At 57.2% G+C, this 17,852-nt stretch overlaps 1 protein-coding gene and 1 non-coding gene across 2 annotated transcripts in view; both read right to left on the bottom strand.

Moving 5' to 3' along the window:
• PADI2 (peptidyl arginine deiminase 2) overlaps nucleotides 1-17,128 on the bottom strand; it is a 42,115-nt gene extending 24,987 nt beyond the window's left edge. Inside the window, exons 1-3 of the mRNA XM_058718925.1 lie at nucleotides 16,928-17,128; nucleotides 3,869-4,052; nucleotides 2,864-2,936 (exon numbers count right to left, since the gene is read on the bottom strand). Coding sequence (XP_058574908.1) covers nucleotides 2,864-2,936; nucleotides 3,869-4,052; nucleotides 16,928-17,019 — 349 coding nt within the window. The 5' untranslated portion in view covers nucleotides 17,020-17,128. The remainder of the gene's footprint in view (nucleotides 1-2,863; nucleotides 2,937-3,868; nucleotides 4,053-16,927) is intronic.
• Nucleotides 9,011-9,143, bottom strand: LOC131505874 (small nucleolar RNA SNORA72). Its single transcript, XR_009258628.1, has one exon. It is a non-coding gene; the product is annotated as a small nucleolar RNA SNORA72 (small nucleolar RNA).
• Nucleotides 17,129-17,852: the final 724 nt, after the last annotated feature.

The raw sequence follows: 17,852 nt of genomic DNA, 5'->3' as shown, positions 1-17,852 counted from the left end.
TGTCTTCCCTGGGGGGAGGGGGGGAGGGGGTGGAGGGAGGAGAGGAGAGGACATCTGTTTCAGGGCATCTAGGCTCCAGACGACATTTCCCAGAGGCTCTGAATCCTACCTCAGCTCCCCAGAATAGCCCTGAGGTGTCAGGTGGCTTCTGGGGTGTGGGGCAGATTTATGGGAAATGTCACTGGGATTGGGTTCAAGGTAGTCTGCCCCGAGAATCAAGACACGGAGGCTTGACACAGAGGCCTGAGCATCTTGGCAGAGGCCGCCGGCCCCCATGGACAGTGGCAGGGTGCCTGGCCTTCTTACGTAACTGGGCAGCTTGGGGTGTGGTGGGGAAGAAGGACTTTCTCCCCCACAGCCAACTAGGGCAATCATCCTAGACTCTGGGGAAGGGGTACAAGGAGTGAGATTCTTAGGTTGATGCTAAAAATTCTCAGGGCTCGTGTCGTGCTCCTGTTGCCAGGATAACAACAAAGAGGAGCCCATCCCCCACCCCCATTCCCCTTAACGGGGGGGGGGGGGGGGCTTTGCAAATCAGCTGTACCTGGAGTCTCGGAGGCCCTCGGGGACCGCGGGGCCCAAAGGCTTCATTTCACAGCTGGGAAAAAGTGAGGTCTAGAGGGGTGGGCTCCTTGGTAAGGTCACACGGCAAGTCCTTGGCAGGACTGGGAACTGAGACCCGGTTTGGCCGAGGGCACCATGGGTTTATTTCCAAATCCCAGGAGGAAGACTGAGGGGCAATAAGGATCTTCCAACTTTGCTCAGGCAGAGGGGAAATGTGGCTACCCCCAAGCAGAAGGGAGAAAAGAAAAAGTCCTGAGTGAGCTGTCTTCTTTGCACACAGCATCCCATCGGGTCCCCATGAGCACAGCACAAGCATGCACCGTGAAGAGGAGGGCCCTGAGGCTCAGAGGGGTGACAGTCCCTATGTGGCTGAAGGGGCAGGGCCAGAACTTAGACTTATCTCTGTCTACTCCGCAGCCGGGGCTCTCTCTGCTCAGCGTGGGCTCAGGACAGAACTAGGGTTCAATGGGGGCGCCTGGGTGGCTCGGTCGGCTAAGCATCTGACTTTGACTCAGGTCATGATCTCATGGTTCATGAGTGTGAGCCCCACCTCGGGCCCTGTGCTGACAGCTCGGAGCCTGGAGCCCGCTTCGGATTCTGTGTCTCCCTCTGTCTCTGACCCTTCCCTGCTCATGCTCTGTCACTCTCTCTCAAATAAATAAACATTAAACAACAATTTTAATGGTCAGGCTTATTACTGGAGTAAACCACAATTTTACTGGCCCGTGGAATCTAAACTATCTGGAAGCATAGTTAGTATGTTCTGGGGTCTCGGCCCTGCTGCTCCTTCTGCAAACAAGCTTCAGGGTCTTTTCGTGGAGAGGGGGGTCCAGTCCTGCCTCCTCACGGGGCATTGCCATCTGTTCTGTGTGCCTCGCTTTGGCAGAATCTCGCTAATGGCATGGTCAGCCCTCTGGGACCACCCCTGTTGGACAGGCCTCTGGCCGCTGCCCTTCCTGCTTTGTCACCAGTGTCCCTGTCTCTGTGGGATTAGGTTTCCTCAGGGCCGGTCATCTGAGACATCCTCACGTGCATACACCTGCTGGCTCCCTCCTGCAACGGGGGAGGCGTTGGCGCCTGTCTCCCAAGGCCCCGCGGAGGGCGTCCTGAGGACCCCACCCCAAGGCTGGGCTCTCCCTCATGAGGTGCAGAAAGCGGGTCAGGGTAACCAGCAAAAGAACCCATGGGGGAAAAGGTGAGAAGCAGGGGAGTGCTGCTGTTGAGCCCATTTTGGTGGCTAACGGCACACGGCTGGAGGAGGCGGCCCTGACGCGGGAATGAATTGTTTTCTGGGGGCAGTTCTGAGACCCCCCCGTCGATCCTTGGGACAGCTAGGAGAGTAGATGGCAATCGTGACAGTAAAACGTCTAGGATTGGAGCCTGGCACACTGTAGGTGCTCAATAAAGCTCAGGAGTTTCTCCTTCTCCTCCTCAAAGCACCCAGCACAGGCCGGGACACAGAGTGGGTGTTGAAGAAATGGAAGACATTATTACTGGTTTTAAAGCGCTCAGCACAGAGTTGACTCTCAGTAACTGGTGGTTCTCGCCCCCTGCCATGTGGCAACTCTGTCAATGCTACATTAAGGCTGGACAGACAGAATGACCCCCTGAAATATCCTCCCGGAAAAAGCATATACACGTGTACGTGGAACACCTCAACTGCAGAAGAAGCCGACCTGAAGGACTGGAGAAGACCGCACCCATGTGCCCTAGCACCCGGGCAGTGGAGTGCTGTGCAGATGGGAAGGCCCTGGGAGGGGAATAGTCCTGAGCTCCGGACTCAACCTGCTGTGGAGTTGCGGTGTGACTTTGAACAAGTTCCCTAACCTCTCTGGGCCTTGCTGTGCCAAATGCCAAATGAAGGGCTTGGACTAGGCGAGTTAAGGACCCAGGCATCTCTGTTTCCATGGCTGGGTCCAGGGAGGGCCGGGGGTAGCTGGGATTATCAGGAACAGAGCAGACTTTGTAGAGAGGCCATTTCCCTCACTGTGAGAGGCCGACTCTTCTGCAGGCTGCAGGGGAGAGGCAAGGGAGGAACAGACTTTGCTCTTTCTTCTCAGTGGCCCACAGAGCCCGGGCTGGGAATGCCAACACTGGGGTGAGTTGCTGGCGGGCCAGGGCCTGCCTCCTTCTGCAGGACACCCCCCCAACCCAGTACGGAAGGGACTGGGTACCTGTGCATCCCTTCTCGGGCCCGCATTATTCAGAGGAAGCTCCGAGTGCCAGGTCCGCGGCACTGAAAACAGGCCAGGTGCCCCTGGGGAGCAAAGGCACGCGGGCCACAGCCCCACCAACTTACCGATGGCCGTGAGGAAGAGCCCAGCCTGGTCAATGGGCATGCTCCCCTCCTCCTCGTAGTAGTTGACGGTGACCTTGGCAAGGAGGGGCGCACCGGGAGGGAGAGAAGAGCAGAGATCACAGATCACAGGCAGCAAGGTCTGCAGGGACCACCTTCCCTGACTCATACCTCACGGCCCGTCAGGCCAGTTCTCCCCTAACATGCAAACCGTCTCCTCCAGGAAGCATTCCTGGGTTGCGGGGCTGCTTCTGTCCAATTATCCAACCGGACAGGGGCCTCCCCTCCTCTCAGAGGGCATCCGGGGTGCCGACTGCTTACCTGTGTGCCCCGGTCCATTCTGCTGGGTCTACCGTGGTGTATGACTAGCTTCTGCTAAGCAACCAGGGCTCGGGACTGAGGTTGTTTGCTTTGAATAACGCCCAGAGCCATCACTGCCGTGGGGCACATGGCAAAGCTCATAATCAAAGGACCCAGCGACGAGACATCTGGTCTCAGCTCCGGGCAAATCACCCAGGGGCACTCAGCGCTCCATTTAGACCGCGCTGAGACCGAGGACTTAGCGGGGTGTACCTTCCACCGATTCTAATAGATCACTCGGCAGCCGACAGCCTTAACCTTCCACGAAATCATCACTCGGCCGTCTGGCACGGAGCTTCCAAAACAGGAGCCACCAGCCACACGTGGGTACCGAGCACATAAACGTGGCAAATCTGATTTGACATGCGCCGTGCGATACAGACTTGGTACGACAAAGAACGTGAGCCAGCTCCTTAGTCTTTCTTTTATGCTGGTATCAGGTCAAACTCGTAAGACTGTCCTCTACGGTGTTAAGGGCCACGCACTGCGAAAATTAGGCCCACCTCTTTCTTTTCGCTCTTTCACCATGGCAACTAGACAGCGGGCAAAAGGGGGGCTGTGGTTCCCACTCGCTGTGCGCTGGGATCGCGCGGTCTAGCTGGGCCCCTCGTTCCCGCCGCCCTCGGAGCACCTCCCCAGCCGCGGTACCTTGTCGCTGCTGGCCTCGGTGCTCGCCTGGCTCATCGTGACCCGCAGCGTGGTGCTGGGCGACAGAAGCCAGCGCTGTTTGCCGTTGGCGGCCACCTCCTCGGCCTGCCCATCACGCACCACCTCTACCCGCACGCGCTCTGAGTGCTTCAGGCTGAAGGTCTGGGCCTCGGCGGGGGCCGCACTGGAGGGAGAGGGGAGAGAGGAGAGCGGGTTGGAGGAGGCGATCTCCGGACAGGTGGGACAAGGGGCTCCAAGAAAAAACTCCTGGGGGGCCAGGTGGCAAGGGCCCTTCTGGGGGACCGGGTCTGGGGCCCCCGCAAAGGACCCCGCTGCACTACAATCACCTGGTTGTGAGGAGGGCCCTCGGTTAAAATACAGATTCCTTGGGCCCGTCTCGTACCCACTGAGTCAGAATGTTCGAGGGTGGGGCCTGCGGCTCTGAATTCTTAATGGCTTCCTCATGGCTTCCGACGGGCACCCGTGTGGTACCTTACGGGTCCAGGCCCAGAGGCCTGGACCAAGGAATGAACTTGCTCCAAAGGCAGGGCCCGCCCCCCTTCCCGTGTCTGAGCTACAGGCGGAACTTGGTGGAAAGGCCTCAAAGCGGCAGGCGCCCAAGTGCGGGGTCTGTCCAGGGAAGGAGCCTGGAACTTGGGTCCTCAAAGGGTAGGGGTGGGTTGGCTCTGTCACAAAGGCCCCTCCCGCCGTGACTTTCTTTCCCGGCTTGGAACTTCCCCTCTCACAGTCATTCCTGGGGGCTCTGGGGCGGCCTTCTATGAAACGGTGGTACATTTGGAATTCTTGAAAAGCCATTAAGATTTCAGGGCAGGAAGTGAACTGGTTTGATCTGGTTTGATCTAGGCACATTTGTGTCCCCCCACAGATACACATGTTGGAGCCCTGCTCCCCAACATGACTGCATTTGAAGACAGGGCTTTTAGAAGATAATTAAAGTGACATGAGGTCATGTGCACGAGGTCCTGTCTGATAGGGTTGGCCGCCTTACGAGAAGGGGAAGAGAGATCTTTCTCCCACGCACCGAGGAAGGCCACAGCCAGAGAGCGGCTACCCGCCCGCCAGGAAGCATTCCCACCCCAACCCGACCACGCCGGCCCCTGATCTCAGACTTCCAGCCTCCAGGGCTGGGAGAAAGAGTTGGCTCTTTTCAAGCCCGCCAACCCGCGGTATTTTGTTACTGCCTGAGACACTGGTTTAAGGGGAGGCCACAGGAAGGACAGGGAGACTGGGGGAGGAAGGTGTCCGGGGAGGACAGTTTTGCTAAAGCCAGCGCCCAGTCTGAAGAGGGCTCAGAGGGATTTAGGTGGGATTCCCCTGGGCTTTGGGACTAAGACATAGAGGTAAGTGTCAGCTTTGAAGGCACATCTGCCGTCCCGAGGGCCCGGCACTCCCGGTTCCTGAGCCGTTCTCCACTATAGCTGGGCATCAGAATCACCAGAGGGTGCGGTCTAAATCCTCAGGGTTTTTCTTTTAAGGCTGGAGATTTGCGGATCCTCTCCCCGGAGCGTCTGGCTGGCAGAGCGGAGGTCCGGCCGGGGCAGCTGCAGAGGTGAGCAGCGGCCAGAGGCTGGGTGAGAGGTTTAGGGCAGAGGTTCTCAAAGCTCAGCAGCATCACCCGGAACACTTGTCTAAATGACGATCGCCGGGCCCTCCTCAGAGTTTCAGATTCAGACGCTCTGGAGTGGGGCCTGAGACTTTGCATTTCTACCATTTCCTTCCTTTCTTTTCTTTTCTTTCTTTCTGAGAGAGGGAGGGCACAAGTGCGCAAGGGGCAGAGAGAGAATCCCAGGAGGTGCAGAGAGAGAGGGGAAGAGAGAGTGCAGCAGGGCTTACCCGAAGCGGGGCTCGAACTCACGAACCGTGAGAGCACGACCTGAGCCCAAGTCAGATGCTTCACGACTGAGCCACCTGCGTGTCTACTGTTTCGGGGACCTGTTGGTGATGCTGCTCCAGAGCTACACGGGTCTAGGGAGCCACTGGTTTAGACGCCCGGCAGTGCAGTCTGGTGGTTAGAGCCCTGGGGTGACCAAGGTTGCGAGTGAGTCTGTAGAGGCCGCCAGGCAGGGTGTCTCTGAGCCAGGCCATGGACTGCAGGGGCCGCTGGCCAAGACCACTGGTCCGGGGCACTGCAGGAGAGCGCGGGTCAGGGTCTGGCCGTCCATGCCCGGGGCTGGGAAAGGAGCCTGAAAAAGCTCCAGGGCCACCCTGTTTCTTGCCCGACTGCCCCCTTCTGAACTCCTGAGCCCATCTCGGGGGTCACTGAGCTGATCTGAGGCTGGACGCTTGTTGGCGGTGGGCTGCTGTCCTCTGTCCACACTCATGGTTGGGAGAAGCAGAGTCGCAGCAAAAACCCGGATTGGGGGTCCCCTTGCTTGACACGTGGGCTTGAGCCCAATTTTGCCACTGAGTTGCCGAGGGAGGCTTGGGCGTGTTCCTTGCACCTTCTGCGTGTCCATCTGCCCACCCAGAAGACACCCACCCATGCCTCCTGTCCCTCGGGCTTTGTCCGTCATCCATCACAGGGCAGGGACTGAGTTTTGTCTCAGGGTGTTGCCACGGGGTACCTGTTCTCTGGACGGCAAGCCCCCGAGGGCTTCAGGGGCGCCCCGCCTCCTGCAGAGACCAGCGTGGGGCTGGGGACATCACACACACCCAGCAAAGACGGTGGAGCTGAGCAGGACAGAGGTGAGCCTTCTAGAAGTGCCAGGCGGCATCGCCCAAAGGGCATGCGCGTAACACGCTGTGAGGTGGCACGTGGATGCACAATTGAAAAGATTTATGTATTTATTAAAAGTGTTATCTTTTCGGGGCGCCCAGGTGGCTCAGTCCGTTGAGCGTCCGACTTTGGCTCAGGGCATGATCTCGCGGTCCGTGAGTTCGAGCCCCGCATCGGACTCTGTGCTGACAGCTCAGGACCTGGAGCCTGCTTCTGACTCTGTGTCTCCTCCTCTCTCTGCCCCTCCCTTGCTCATGCTCTGTCTCTCTCTGTCTCTCAATAATAAATAAATGTTAAGAAAAAAAATTTAAAAAAAGCGTTATCTTTTCATGGCAATTGATAAAGGTTTGCCATTTATGGTAATAACATAAGTTCTCCATTTATTTATTTTTATTAAATTTTTTTAAGTTTATTTTGAGAGAGAGAGAGAGAGAGAGAGAGAGAGAGACAGTGCAAGTGGGGGAGGGGCAGGGAGAGAGAGAGAGAGAGAGAGAGAGAGAGAGAGAATCTCAAGCAGACCCTGAGCTCTCAGCACAGAGCTCAACTCGGGGTTCGGACTCCCGTGAGATCATGACCTGAGCCAAAACCAAGAGTCAGACACATAACTGACTGAGCCACCCAGGAGCCCCTATTTACTTATTTTTTAAAATAGGCTCCAAGACCTCGTGATGGAGAGTCACATGCCCTACCCACTGAGCCAGCCAGATGCCCTGCAAGATCGCCACTTAAATTTAGGGGCGCCTGGGTGGCTCAGTCAGTTGAACATCCGACTTTTGATCTCAGCTCAGGTCATGATCTCATAATTTGTGAGTTCGAGCCCCGCATCAGTTTCATCCCCTCTCTCTCTCTGCCCCTTCCCTGCTCAAGCTCTCTCTCTCTCTCTCAAATAAAGAAATAAACTGAAAAAAATTAAAATAAGATAAAGTTATAAAATGTGAGTTGATGTAAAGAAAAATGTTAACAGTACTACAGGTAGAATACAGTGTGGGGGAAAAAAATCACAAGTCTGGGCAATTGTGGTCTCAGGTCAGGAAAATATTCCTCTGGCCCAAGTCCCAGCTTTGACCATCAACTTGCCGGATGGCTTTGGGCAACGCACTTTTCCTCTGTTTCACCCAATGGAAAATGGGAGCATGGCACCAGCGGGAGGTGGCTGGCACCGGGGGAGCGCAGGCCCTGCACCCAGGGGTGAGGAGGGAGGCACTGAAAAGCTGGGGATCTCTCGGCTGGGTCCCCACTTCCCTTTACGCCCAGCCACTATGATTTCATCTGGTTTTATACGTTGGGTTTCTGCATACAGTTTAGAAAAAAATGCTTTACAAACTCACAGGGCAGGATGAGTTTTAGGACCCGACTTTGACAACTGCTGCTCTAAGTGATGCTTCCTGCCACCTTCGTTCCTCGGGGCCAGTGAGAAACTGAAGGAGGCCCCAGAGGCTCAGGGGGTTAACGCCTGGCCCTGGCTGGCATTGGAGCTCCAGGGCCCCATTCCCTCCTACCCCAGCACCAGCCCTGCTCTGAGCTGAGCAAACAGCTATTCTTGGAGCGGCTCTGGCAGAAACAACAAAGGCACCCATTGTCCCCTGGAGATCCTGTTGGCTGCCTCCCTCCCCAGAAAGAACCAACCTCTCAGAGCTCATCCCCCAGAAACCCGAGAACCAGGGGCTGTGGGCACCTTGATTGTCCCTGGAGAAGGCAGGGAGGGGCCCAGGATAGTATCGAGGGACCGAGTGGGGAAATTGGTGGCGGCCACGATCAGGTCACGATCTCACGGTTCATGAGCTCGAGCCCCACGTTGGGCTCTGCACTGACAGCGTGCAGCCTGCTTGGAATCTTCTCTCTCTCTCTGCCCACCCTCCGCCCTGCTTGTGCTCTCTCGCGCGCTCTCAAAATAAATAAGTAAACTTAAAAAAACCCTGCATTTCTCCCCCCCCCCAAATTTATGGAGGAACAACTGACAAATATAATTGTGCATATTTAAAGTGTCCAACATGATGATGTGCTACGCATACACGTTGGGGAATGAAACTGCATGTCTTTTCTTTTTAAAAAAATTTGTTTAATGCTTATTCATTTTTGAGGGAGAGGGAGAACGTCAGCAGGGGAGGGGCAGAGAGAGAGAGACACAGAATCTGAAACAGGCTCCAGGCTCTAAGCTGCCAGCAGAGAGCTGGATGTGGGGCTTGAACTCATAGACTGTGAGACCAGGATCTGAGCCGAAGTCCAACGCTCAACCGACTGAGCCGCTCGGGTGCCCTGTGTCTTTTCTTCGTTTCGTTGTTCATTTAGTGGCAAACAAACAACGGTTATCTTCAAAAGTTATTACAGCAAAGGTGCTATCATTTCTCGAGGTGAATGGGAGACCTAGGATCACAGACCCTTCCCACCTAAGAGGCATCCCTGGGGTACGTCACCAGCATTTGCAAAACCAGGACTAGGGACGGGACAGGGGTCTGGGGACACACGCGTGGTCTTAATACGGCAAACGTGTAGCCTGGAGACTGCCTTTCTAACAAGCTCCCACAGTTTGAGAAGCAACGAATTGGACACAGAGAGGAGGAAGACGAGCAGAGGATTCCCAGCAGCACGGGTAGCCTGAGGCGGCTGAAGTGGACGTTAGCCGAGCGCATTGGAGAAATGAGGGAGAGCAGTGTGGCCGCGGTTTGTGAGCAAAGGGGAGGGGGGTGGCGGGAGGAGAGGACCTAGCTCATGGCGAGGAGCTGGCCTTCCCCCTGCGCCCCCCCCTGAGGGCACTGATGGCTTCTAGGCTTCGGTGACATGATCGTTTTTGCGCTGTAGACAGATGGCCCAGGGTGCGGGGTGGGGAATGCGTTTCAGGAGAGCAACAGCGCAAGGTGGGGGGGGGGGGTTCAGTGAAGTGACTGCCGCTGTCCGGGTGAGTCAGGATGGCGGTGTGGGACAAGGTGATGGCCGTGGGAATGGAGAGTCATGGCTGGTGTCACACAAAGGAGCTTTGAGCAAGACTGGAATGCGGTGTCAGATGTGGAAGAGGGAGGTTGGCTGAGCCCGGCCCAAGGGAATGGACTGCAGAGACCTAATGTGTGCCCGGCCCCGCGAAGGTTTTAGGGCGTCCGAGGAACCAGTCGGTTTCTCCGATCTTTGCTCAGTCAGAGGGAAGGGTCACCAGCTTGGCCTCATGGGGCTGGGGTGCCCACTCGGCCCCAGGCGTGAGGGCACGGCGTGCCCGCTCCTAGCTGGCATCTGGAACTCTCGGCTTATCCACCTGTCCCGGGCCTCGTTAACACCAGGCGGGGATCACCCCCACAGGGAGCCCAGCTCCTGGTGGTCTGAGTGCGACATCCTGCCCTTGGGTCTCTGCAGGATGGGAGGGGGTTCGTGGGTGCCAGCTTGGCAGGCAACGCCACAGCGAGTACCCTCCAGAAGGGAGGAAGGCAAAGCCTCTAGCTGGCGTGATGGGGGCTAGGGACGGGGATTGGTCTCTCTTCAGCCACCCCCTTCTCTGCCTGGTGACCTCAGCAGCCTCTCTCAGTAGGCACCGGTGCTTCCAGCCGCCCCTCTCCTTAGGGCAGAAACAGTCTCCTCTGTGGTCACTCCCTCCCCAGACACCTTCAGTTGCTCCCCACTGCCTACGTCACAAAGTCTAACGTCTGAGCCTGGCAGTCAAAGCCCTGGCTTGAGCTCACTGACTCTCTAGCCTTACGCTCTAGGCTACGGAGTCGATGCCCTTTCTGCCCCTGTGGGTCCCTACTGTCTTGCCAGGTACCTTTGCTCCTGCATGGCATGTCCTGGTCACACTGTGCACCCTGTCCATCCTTCAGCTTGGCTGCCTCCTCCTCCAGCAAGTCTTCCCTGATGCCATCCGCCAGGATTCCTCCCTCCCCCCACTTTGTTGGTGCCTCAAACGGCACTTAAAACAAATGCTTAACATTTCTTTCCCATGAGTCTCATGGATGTTTTGAGGCCATAGCTCGTTATCGTTTTACTAATATTACAATAAGCCCAACGGTACTTCACGATAATGACTTACTGAGTATTTACTATGTGCCAGGCACTGTTGGAAGCCCTTGACTCACGGGATCTCGGTCCATCCTTCCGACACCCCATGAGGTCTGTCTCAATATCGTCCCATTTTACAGGGGAGCATGTTGAGACCGGCAGAGGGTGAGCACTCGCTCCGAGTCTCAGGGACGGTGTTGGCAGAGCGTGGGGGTAAATTCAAGCTCTCTGAGCTCTGGGTCTGGCGGCTCCCTTCCTGGGGGAGGATCCACAGGTTACAGTCTTCCCTAAAGGTCCTCTGGTGGAAGGCGAGGGGAGAATGTCAGGCCTGGCTCAGGACAAGAGCAAATGAGAGGCCCTTAGGGACCCCTAGAGCTCCCTGCTGATTTTGTAGGTGGGGTCAGAGGCCCAGAGAAGGGACACCGAAGGCTTGGGTGAGTGGCCTAGATAGTCAAAGCCCCTGGCCATGGAGTCTGGCATGGCTGGACAGGCAGAGCTGCCTCCGAAAACTGCCCCCCCCCCCCCGCCCCATCTAACAGGTGTCTGTCCAGCCGGGGGAGGGGGGAGAGGAGAGGACAATGGTGGTGAGCCCCTGTCACCATGCTCCCAACCTGATGCAGGGCCCTGAGGGCAAGGAGGGAAGGCTCTCGGGGACCCCAGCTATGCAAGCTGGGCCAGACACACAGGGTACAAGGTCCTCCTTAGAACGCGGGCCCCCCTCCCCCCAACCCCTCCCAGGAGCTAGCCTGAAACCAGAGCCCCTGAACCGCTCCTGGCGAGGCCTCCTCTTTAGGGTTGAGAGCGCTGGGTGCTGTTCTAATTTATGAGGCCTCCTGACTTGGCCTGATTCCTCCTACCATCATTCTCTTAGGAGCAAGCGCTGCTCTGGCCAAGCTCGGCTACATGCCCTTGACCTTCCACTGGCCAGTCCAATGGTGCTCATCCCTTGAGGCTGGGGGTGGGGAGCTCAACCCAGTGACAGGCCAGTCTACATGCATCACTGGCCACATCCATCCATTCATTTACTCAATGAAGGAGCCCTTCATTGACTCGAGGGCTGGAGGTGTATGGGAGTGAGGAAGGCAGCCGGTGTGGAGAATGCTGCTCAGAGGAGGTGATATCTGAGCTAAGCCTTGGTGGATGAAATGTCAGGCTTGCCGAGGTCTGGGGGATAGTCCTCCAGGCAGAGGGAACAGCATGTGCAAAGGCCCTGTGGTATGAATGAGCTTGGTGTGGTCGAGAGCTAGTAGGATCCACAAAACCAGTGCGGCCAGAGTGGAGTGTGTGCAGGGTCGTTGGCCGGAGATGGGATCGGTGAGGCAGGGCTTGGCACTCTAAGGGAAGGGGAGATCATGGCACACCAAGTCTCCATTGCTTCTAACTGGATCGCAGACCCTCCCTGGCCTTTGTCCTAAGGATACTTTCTAAAACACTCATACCAACCGAGGAACAGGGAGGGAGGGAGTCTGAGAAGAGTCGAGGGAGTGAGGTGGTGAATTTTGAGGCTCTGGGCTCTTCCTCAAAGTGGGGTACAAATCTGTACCCCTCCCTATTTTCCCAACATTTTACTGTGCCTGCTTCTCCCGCCCTGGCACCCTCCTTCCTATCTTCTGCCCGAAAGTGATGGTCAAGATCCTGCCAAGAGACATGGCTGGTCAGCCTCTGCCCTGGGGTATGCCAGGGGAGGGCGCGGGATCATTCCCACCTCCCTTCTCATCCTGAGGTCAAGTGTAATTTAGGAGACCACTCTGCAGAGGCAAGAGACAATTGTTCACATCATCTGTGCCCTGAAGTTCCTGTGGACTTCAGGATACGGATCCTGAACTTTCTCCGACAGAGTGAGGGGGCCACCTCTCACCCCCCAGGACTGTGTAAACAAAGGGAGGGGTAGGAGAATCTGCCTTCACAACTTGGTCTGTGGGTCAGCGGGAGAGTCAGGCAGAGCGTGATCACCCCATTACTTGACCCCGCGGCTGCCCTTTCTCCAACGCCTCCCAGCTCTGGGGGTGTCCCCGCTGGGAAACCAAAGGTGAGTGGGGAGGAGGGTGAAACCAACATGGGAATGTCACGGCTCTGTGCCCTCACTAGCTTCAACCAGGATCAGGCGGGGGCCCCGGCAGCCCCAGTGAGGAAGCAGCTGCCAGCTAAAGGGAACATCGGGGGAGATGGTGCGGGCGAGGCGTACCTGTGCCAGACCTAAGATAAGATGCTTGGGCGTGAGAGAAGGAAACAGAAAGTGCCTTCAATAACTATGGCAAAGCAAATCTCTAGATAAAAATCCCCACTTCCCCTTTTCTGTGTGTTTAGTCACAGCTCGCTAGAACCAGCACCCAGAATGTGCCTGGGTCAGGGCGTCCACCCCCAAAGGGTCAGTGTGGCTGGAGAGAGGGGGGGTCAACCATAGGGTCTGCTGAGTAACGGGGCAGGTCGGCCCCCACCGTGTGTCTGGGAGGGGAGCCGCGTGTGCGTCTTAGGAAAGGGGGTGTGGGTGTGGAGACTTGTTCATTCTCTTTTGTCACTCAGGAGTGAGAAGTCAAAGATACTCCCTTACTAACTGGGCGCAGGGTCCACCAGGCCTTGTCCCTTGATGCCTCCACAGAGACCCTGGCGGGGGCGTGGGGGAGGGGGGGCTCACGTGGGGTCTGGCGTCAGTACCTGTGTCCGGGTCCAGGAGGACTCATTGGGAAGTGCAGGGTTGAAAGGGGGCGAGTGAAGTGTCTGGGGGCAGCGGAGGGTAGAAGGGACACAGGCTGAGAGGGTCGCCCAGTTCAACCTGCTAGTTTGAAGGTCACACAGGATAGAGTGGAAGTTAAGTCAGACAGACCTGGCCCGGAGTCCTATGTGACACCTCTCTGGGCCTCACTTTCCTCATCTACAAAATGGGATGATCTCAGCATGACCCCCAAGGTCTGCGATGAGGAAGATACAAGATAATGCATTTGGTTTCTCAGTGCTCCCTAAAATCTCTGTCATTATTAATACTGACAGTAGCTCGTAACGCTACCGATATTAGGCGTGACAATGGCAGTAATAGCTCCAGCTCCTTTGTTCTAGAAAGGGCTTCCTTCCACTAGACCGGTGGTTCTCAAACCTGGGGGTGACTCTGTCCTCCCACCAGGGGACTCCTGGCGTTACCTGAAGACATTTTTGCTTGTCACTTTTGCAGGGGCATTGCTACTCGGGTTAGAAGCCAGGGATGCAGCTAAACATTCTATGAGGCACAGAACAGCCCCCTCCCCACCCAGCAAAGAGTTATCTGGCCCCAAGTGCAACGGCGTTGAGGTTCAGGACCTCTGCTCCAGACTTGTGCTGTTCAGTACAATGACAACCGCCTCCCTGGGGCTCTGGGCACCTGATGCTCGGTGAAAACTGAACTGAGATGTGCCGTAAGTATAAAATTTACACACTGGATTTCAAAGACTTAGTATGAAAAAGACAATGTAAACTATCTCACTAACAAGTTTCATACTGATTACATACTGGAATGCTAGTATTTGGGATATACTGGGTTAAATAAAATATATTATGAAAATTGGGATGCCTGGGTGGCTCAGTTGGTCGAATGTCCAACTCTTGGTCTCAGCTCAGTTCACGATCTCACAGATTTGTGAGATAGAGCCCCGAGCTGGGCTCTGTAGAGACTCATAGAGCCTGGCTGGCTAAGATTTAAGAAAGAAATGTTTGCAGCCTGGGAAACAGCTGGTTGAAAAGCAGCAAAGCAGACCAGGGAAACCAAGTGTCCTTTGAAATGTCAAGCCTGGAAACAGCCAGACCTTGCCCGTGGATCAACATTCCCACTGTGTAAATGCTTAATCTAAGGTAGAAAAACAACCCCCTTCCTGTGATGTATACACTGCCCCCATCATGTTCCGCTCGCCTGCCTGCACGTCACTACCCTGATTGTACTCATCAGCCAAAAACTTAGGAATAAGCTTTGATCCTGCTTTTGAAACTACATATTTCTTTCCCCTGCAGCCTTTGAGATGCACTGATAAGATTCTCAATAAAAACTAGGCAAGAGCTTTGCTCCGGGCCATCACCACTCGAGTTCTTGGCCCCCTCGCTCTCTCCTTTCTCTGATTCAGGAGCCTGGAGTAATCTGTCATTTGCTGCCCCAGGGTTTGCTGATCAAACCCGGCAGGGCTCTGTGCTGACGGCCCTGCTTGGGATTCTCTCTCTCTCTCTCTCTCTCTCTCTCTCTTTGCCCCTCCCCAACTCGTGCATGCACACACTCTCTCTCTCTCAAAATAAACATTTAAAAATATGTTTTATGAAAATTAGTTTCACCTCTTTATTTAGTGTTTTATTTATTTTTGAGAGAGAGAAAGAGAGAGAGAGGGAATGAGCGGGGGAGGGGCAGAGAGAGAGGGAGACACAGAATCTGAAGCCGGCTCCAGGCTCTGAGCTGTCAGCACAGGGCCCGACGCGGGGCTTGAACTCAGGAACCACAAGATTGTGACCTGAGCTGAAGTCGGATGCTTAACCCACGGAGCCACCCAGGTGCCCCACACCTCTTTCTTTTAATCCTAAAAAATGGGGCCACAAGAAAATTAAAAATTTACACTTGTGGCTCAGTTTGTAGCTGGCATTCTGTCTCTGCTGGACGGTGCTGGTCTAGACTGCACCTCTTCTCTCGGGGGTGGGGGAGTCTTAAGGGAAGTGCAGTTGCAGGGTGTGGGTTGTGGTGGCAGTGGCCGCTTTCTTGAGAAAGGACAAAGCGGATCATCACAGCTCTGCCCTCTGGCAGAGGGAGGGTGAGTCCACACCTCCCCGACTCCATGCCCGCCCCACCCCCACCCCGCCCCGGGGCTGGGCCTCTCTCTGCCAGGACAAGGTAGGGCAGGAGGCCTGAGCATGGCCCCTCTCTTTTCTCCCCATCCCCCCTCTGGAGGCACCATGCCAGTCTTTCAGGCTGCGGCAAAAGGGCCCCAGTGCACAAACAGGCGGGTATGGGGACAGCTGAGGCTTTGAGACCTGAGTGCCCTGGCTACCTGCCCACCCCCTGGCAGTGCTCAGTTTAGGACTGGGGGTGGGGAAGGGAGGGGAGCTCTCCCAAGCACTGAGGCCTGGACCACACTTCACTGCTGCGTTATGACCCTCAGAAACCACCCCTGGAGTTTCCATGTGGACAACCGAGGCCAGGGGCAGATGCCTGGGGAGGGTCCCTCATCTGCGTGGTGACCAGGACCTTTGCCTTCATGGAAGGAGGCTGGGGCTTAACGGTATCAGGGTGGCCAGTGCCTGCCCAAGAGGTGGCAGGTGACTGGGTGGGCAGGGCTGCTGGGGCCACCGGAGACGACAGAGGATGGGCTGGGGAGGGTGTGTGGGAAGACACAGGGATGGGATTGGTAAGGGTCTGGGGAGGCGGGTGGTCCAGATGACAGGGCAATTTGGGAGCAACACGTCACACTGGCACCTCCAGCTCAGCTCAAGGCACAGGGAGGTTAGGGGTCCCGCCTTAGAGTCCGGCATGCTCTCTCCTGTTGGCACTGACCCCTCCAAACTCTAGCGACGAGGAACATTTCACATGCTTGGAATAGAGGGCTGCTATGGCAGAATGGTCATAGAATGATCCTACCTGGACCCCGTCCACCTTTTCACTCACACCAGCCACACCTTCGCAAGGATGCCCCACAGAATTACAGGAGATGGACCACTGGCCTTGCCTGCTTCCTGGGGGCTTTGGGGGGCATGGCCTCAATCCCCCCACCCGATGTCCTGCTGTCTCAGAAATCCTGCACCCTGCCAACATTTGTGGGCAAGTGAAGACGGGGAGGGGACAGGGTCTAGAATCAGGGACGCTCTTCGGACAAAGACCCCCACCTCTGCACCCTCCAGCCTGGCAGAATAAAGTCCTTCTCAACCCCAGGGTGAAGTCAGGGGAAGGCATTTGGGGACAGGAGCTCACAGCCAGTGCCTGGGGACAGGCAACCACGGGCAGCCCCCACAGGGCGAAATTGGAGCCTGAGCAACCCCCAGGGCCAGATTCCGCCCCAGGGCAGCTCCCCTCTGGCCTGGCCCCAGCCCCCCCCCCCCCCCTCCCCCAGCAAATCCTGGAGAAAGCTCAGCTGATTCGAGGTGAGTGGGGAGTCGGGAGGGTCTGAGAGGAAGGGGAGGGCCTGGGGGGAGAAGGGAGGTGCTGAGGGGAGAGGATGGCGGGAGGACTAGGGGTGTCTCTGGGGTTGTCCTGAAAGGGGCTGGAGGGGGTCAGACCGTGGGAAGCTTGGAGTACAGGGGAGGGGCCCTGGGAAAGGGGTGGTGAGGTTGCTGGGTCTGTGTGAGGGTCTCGGGATTTGGGGGGCGAGTGGCGGGGGGTCTCGGGCCGTCGCGGTGGCCCTGCTCACCTGTAGACATCGGTCCAGAGGTGCGTGCCCAGCACGTACACCGCCTCGACGCGGCTCCCGTACTGCAGCCGCACGGTCCGCTCCTGCTGCATCGTCCCCCAGTGGCCGGCCCTGCGCCGGTCCTCGCTCGTCCAGGTCAGGTCCGCCCCGAGCACCTGCAGCAGGTGAGTCCCCTCGAACCGCCTGAGCCGCTGCGGCCCCGGGCGGCTTTATCTACGGCCGGTGGGCGGGGCGGCCGGCCGGCCTCCTCTCGCAGTGGGCTGCGGGCCCGTCCGTCAAGCGTGGCCACGCCCCCACAATTCCCGCGCGCGCGCGGCCCCGCCCCCTCGCCCCCGGAGCCTGTAATCCGGGTGAGGTCAGCGGTTGCCAATTTCCTCCTTTCCACGCTTGCTTTGCTGGCTCGATACGCTTGCAGTGGGCTCCCAGCTACCCGCGCCAGGACGCCGGGGCCAGTCTGCCCTCCGGGCGCCCCCAGTTTTTCAGGGCAGATAGTGCAACTGTGGAGCTGTCAGAGGTCAGAGGGGCGAGGACAGGAAGCGGCGGGAGCCCCGAGGGAGTGGGCGCCCAAACCCAGCCTGGGGGCCGGACCGAGGCCCCCGCCTGCTCTTCCCCTGTCCCCCACCCCACCCCCACCCCCGGGGCCACATCACAATGCCTTCTTAAAGGAGGCATTTGCAAACTCGGGGGAAGGGAGGCGGGGGAGTCGCCGGAGCAAAGCCAGGAAGCCAGATACAAGCTGACATCCCTCCGCCCACCGGACAATCAGGGAAAATGGGGAGGGGGTGGCAGGGGAACCCAGCAGCCTACAGGGTCAGGATGCCAAGTCAAGGCATTGGTGAGTGGGTGGGCGGTGGGAGCCTTGGCGTGGCTTCTTCAGCGAGGAGTGGTCGGGTGTGGAAGTGAAAAGGGCCATTCTGGCTGTGGA

Source organism: Neofelis nebulosa, chromosome 2 (genome assembly GCF_028018385.1).
Source record: "Neofelis nebulosa isolate mNeoNeb1 chromosome 2, mNeoNeb1.pri, whole genome shotgun sequence".
NCBI lineage: Eukaryota > Metazoa > Chordata > Mammalia > Carnivora > Felidae > Neofelis > Neofelis nebulosa.
The sequence above is the reverse complement of the archived record's forward strand: the minus strand, read 5'-3'. Positions and strand labels throughout refer to the sequence as shown.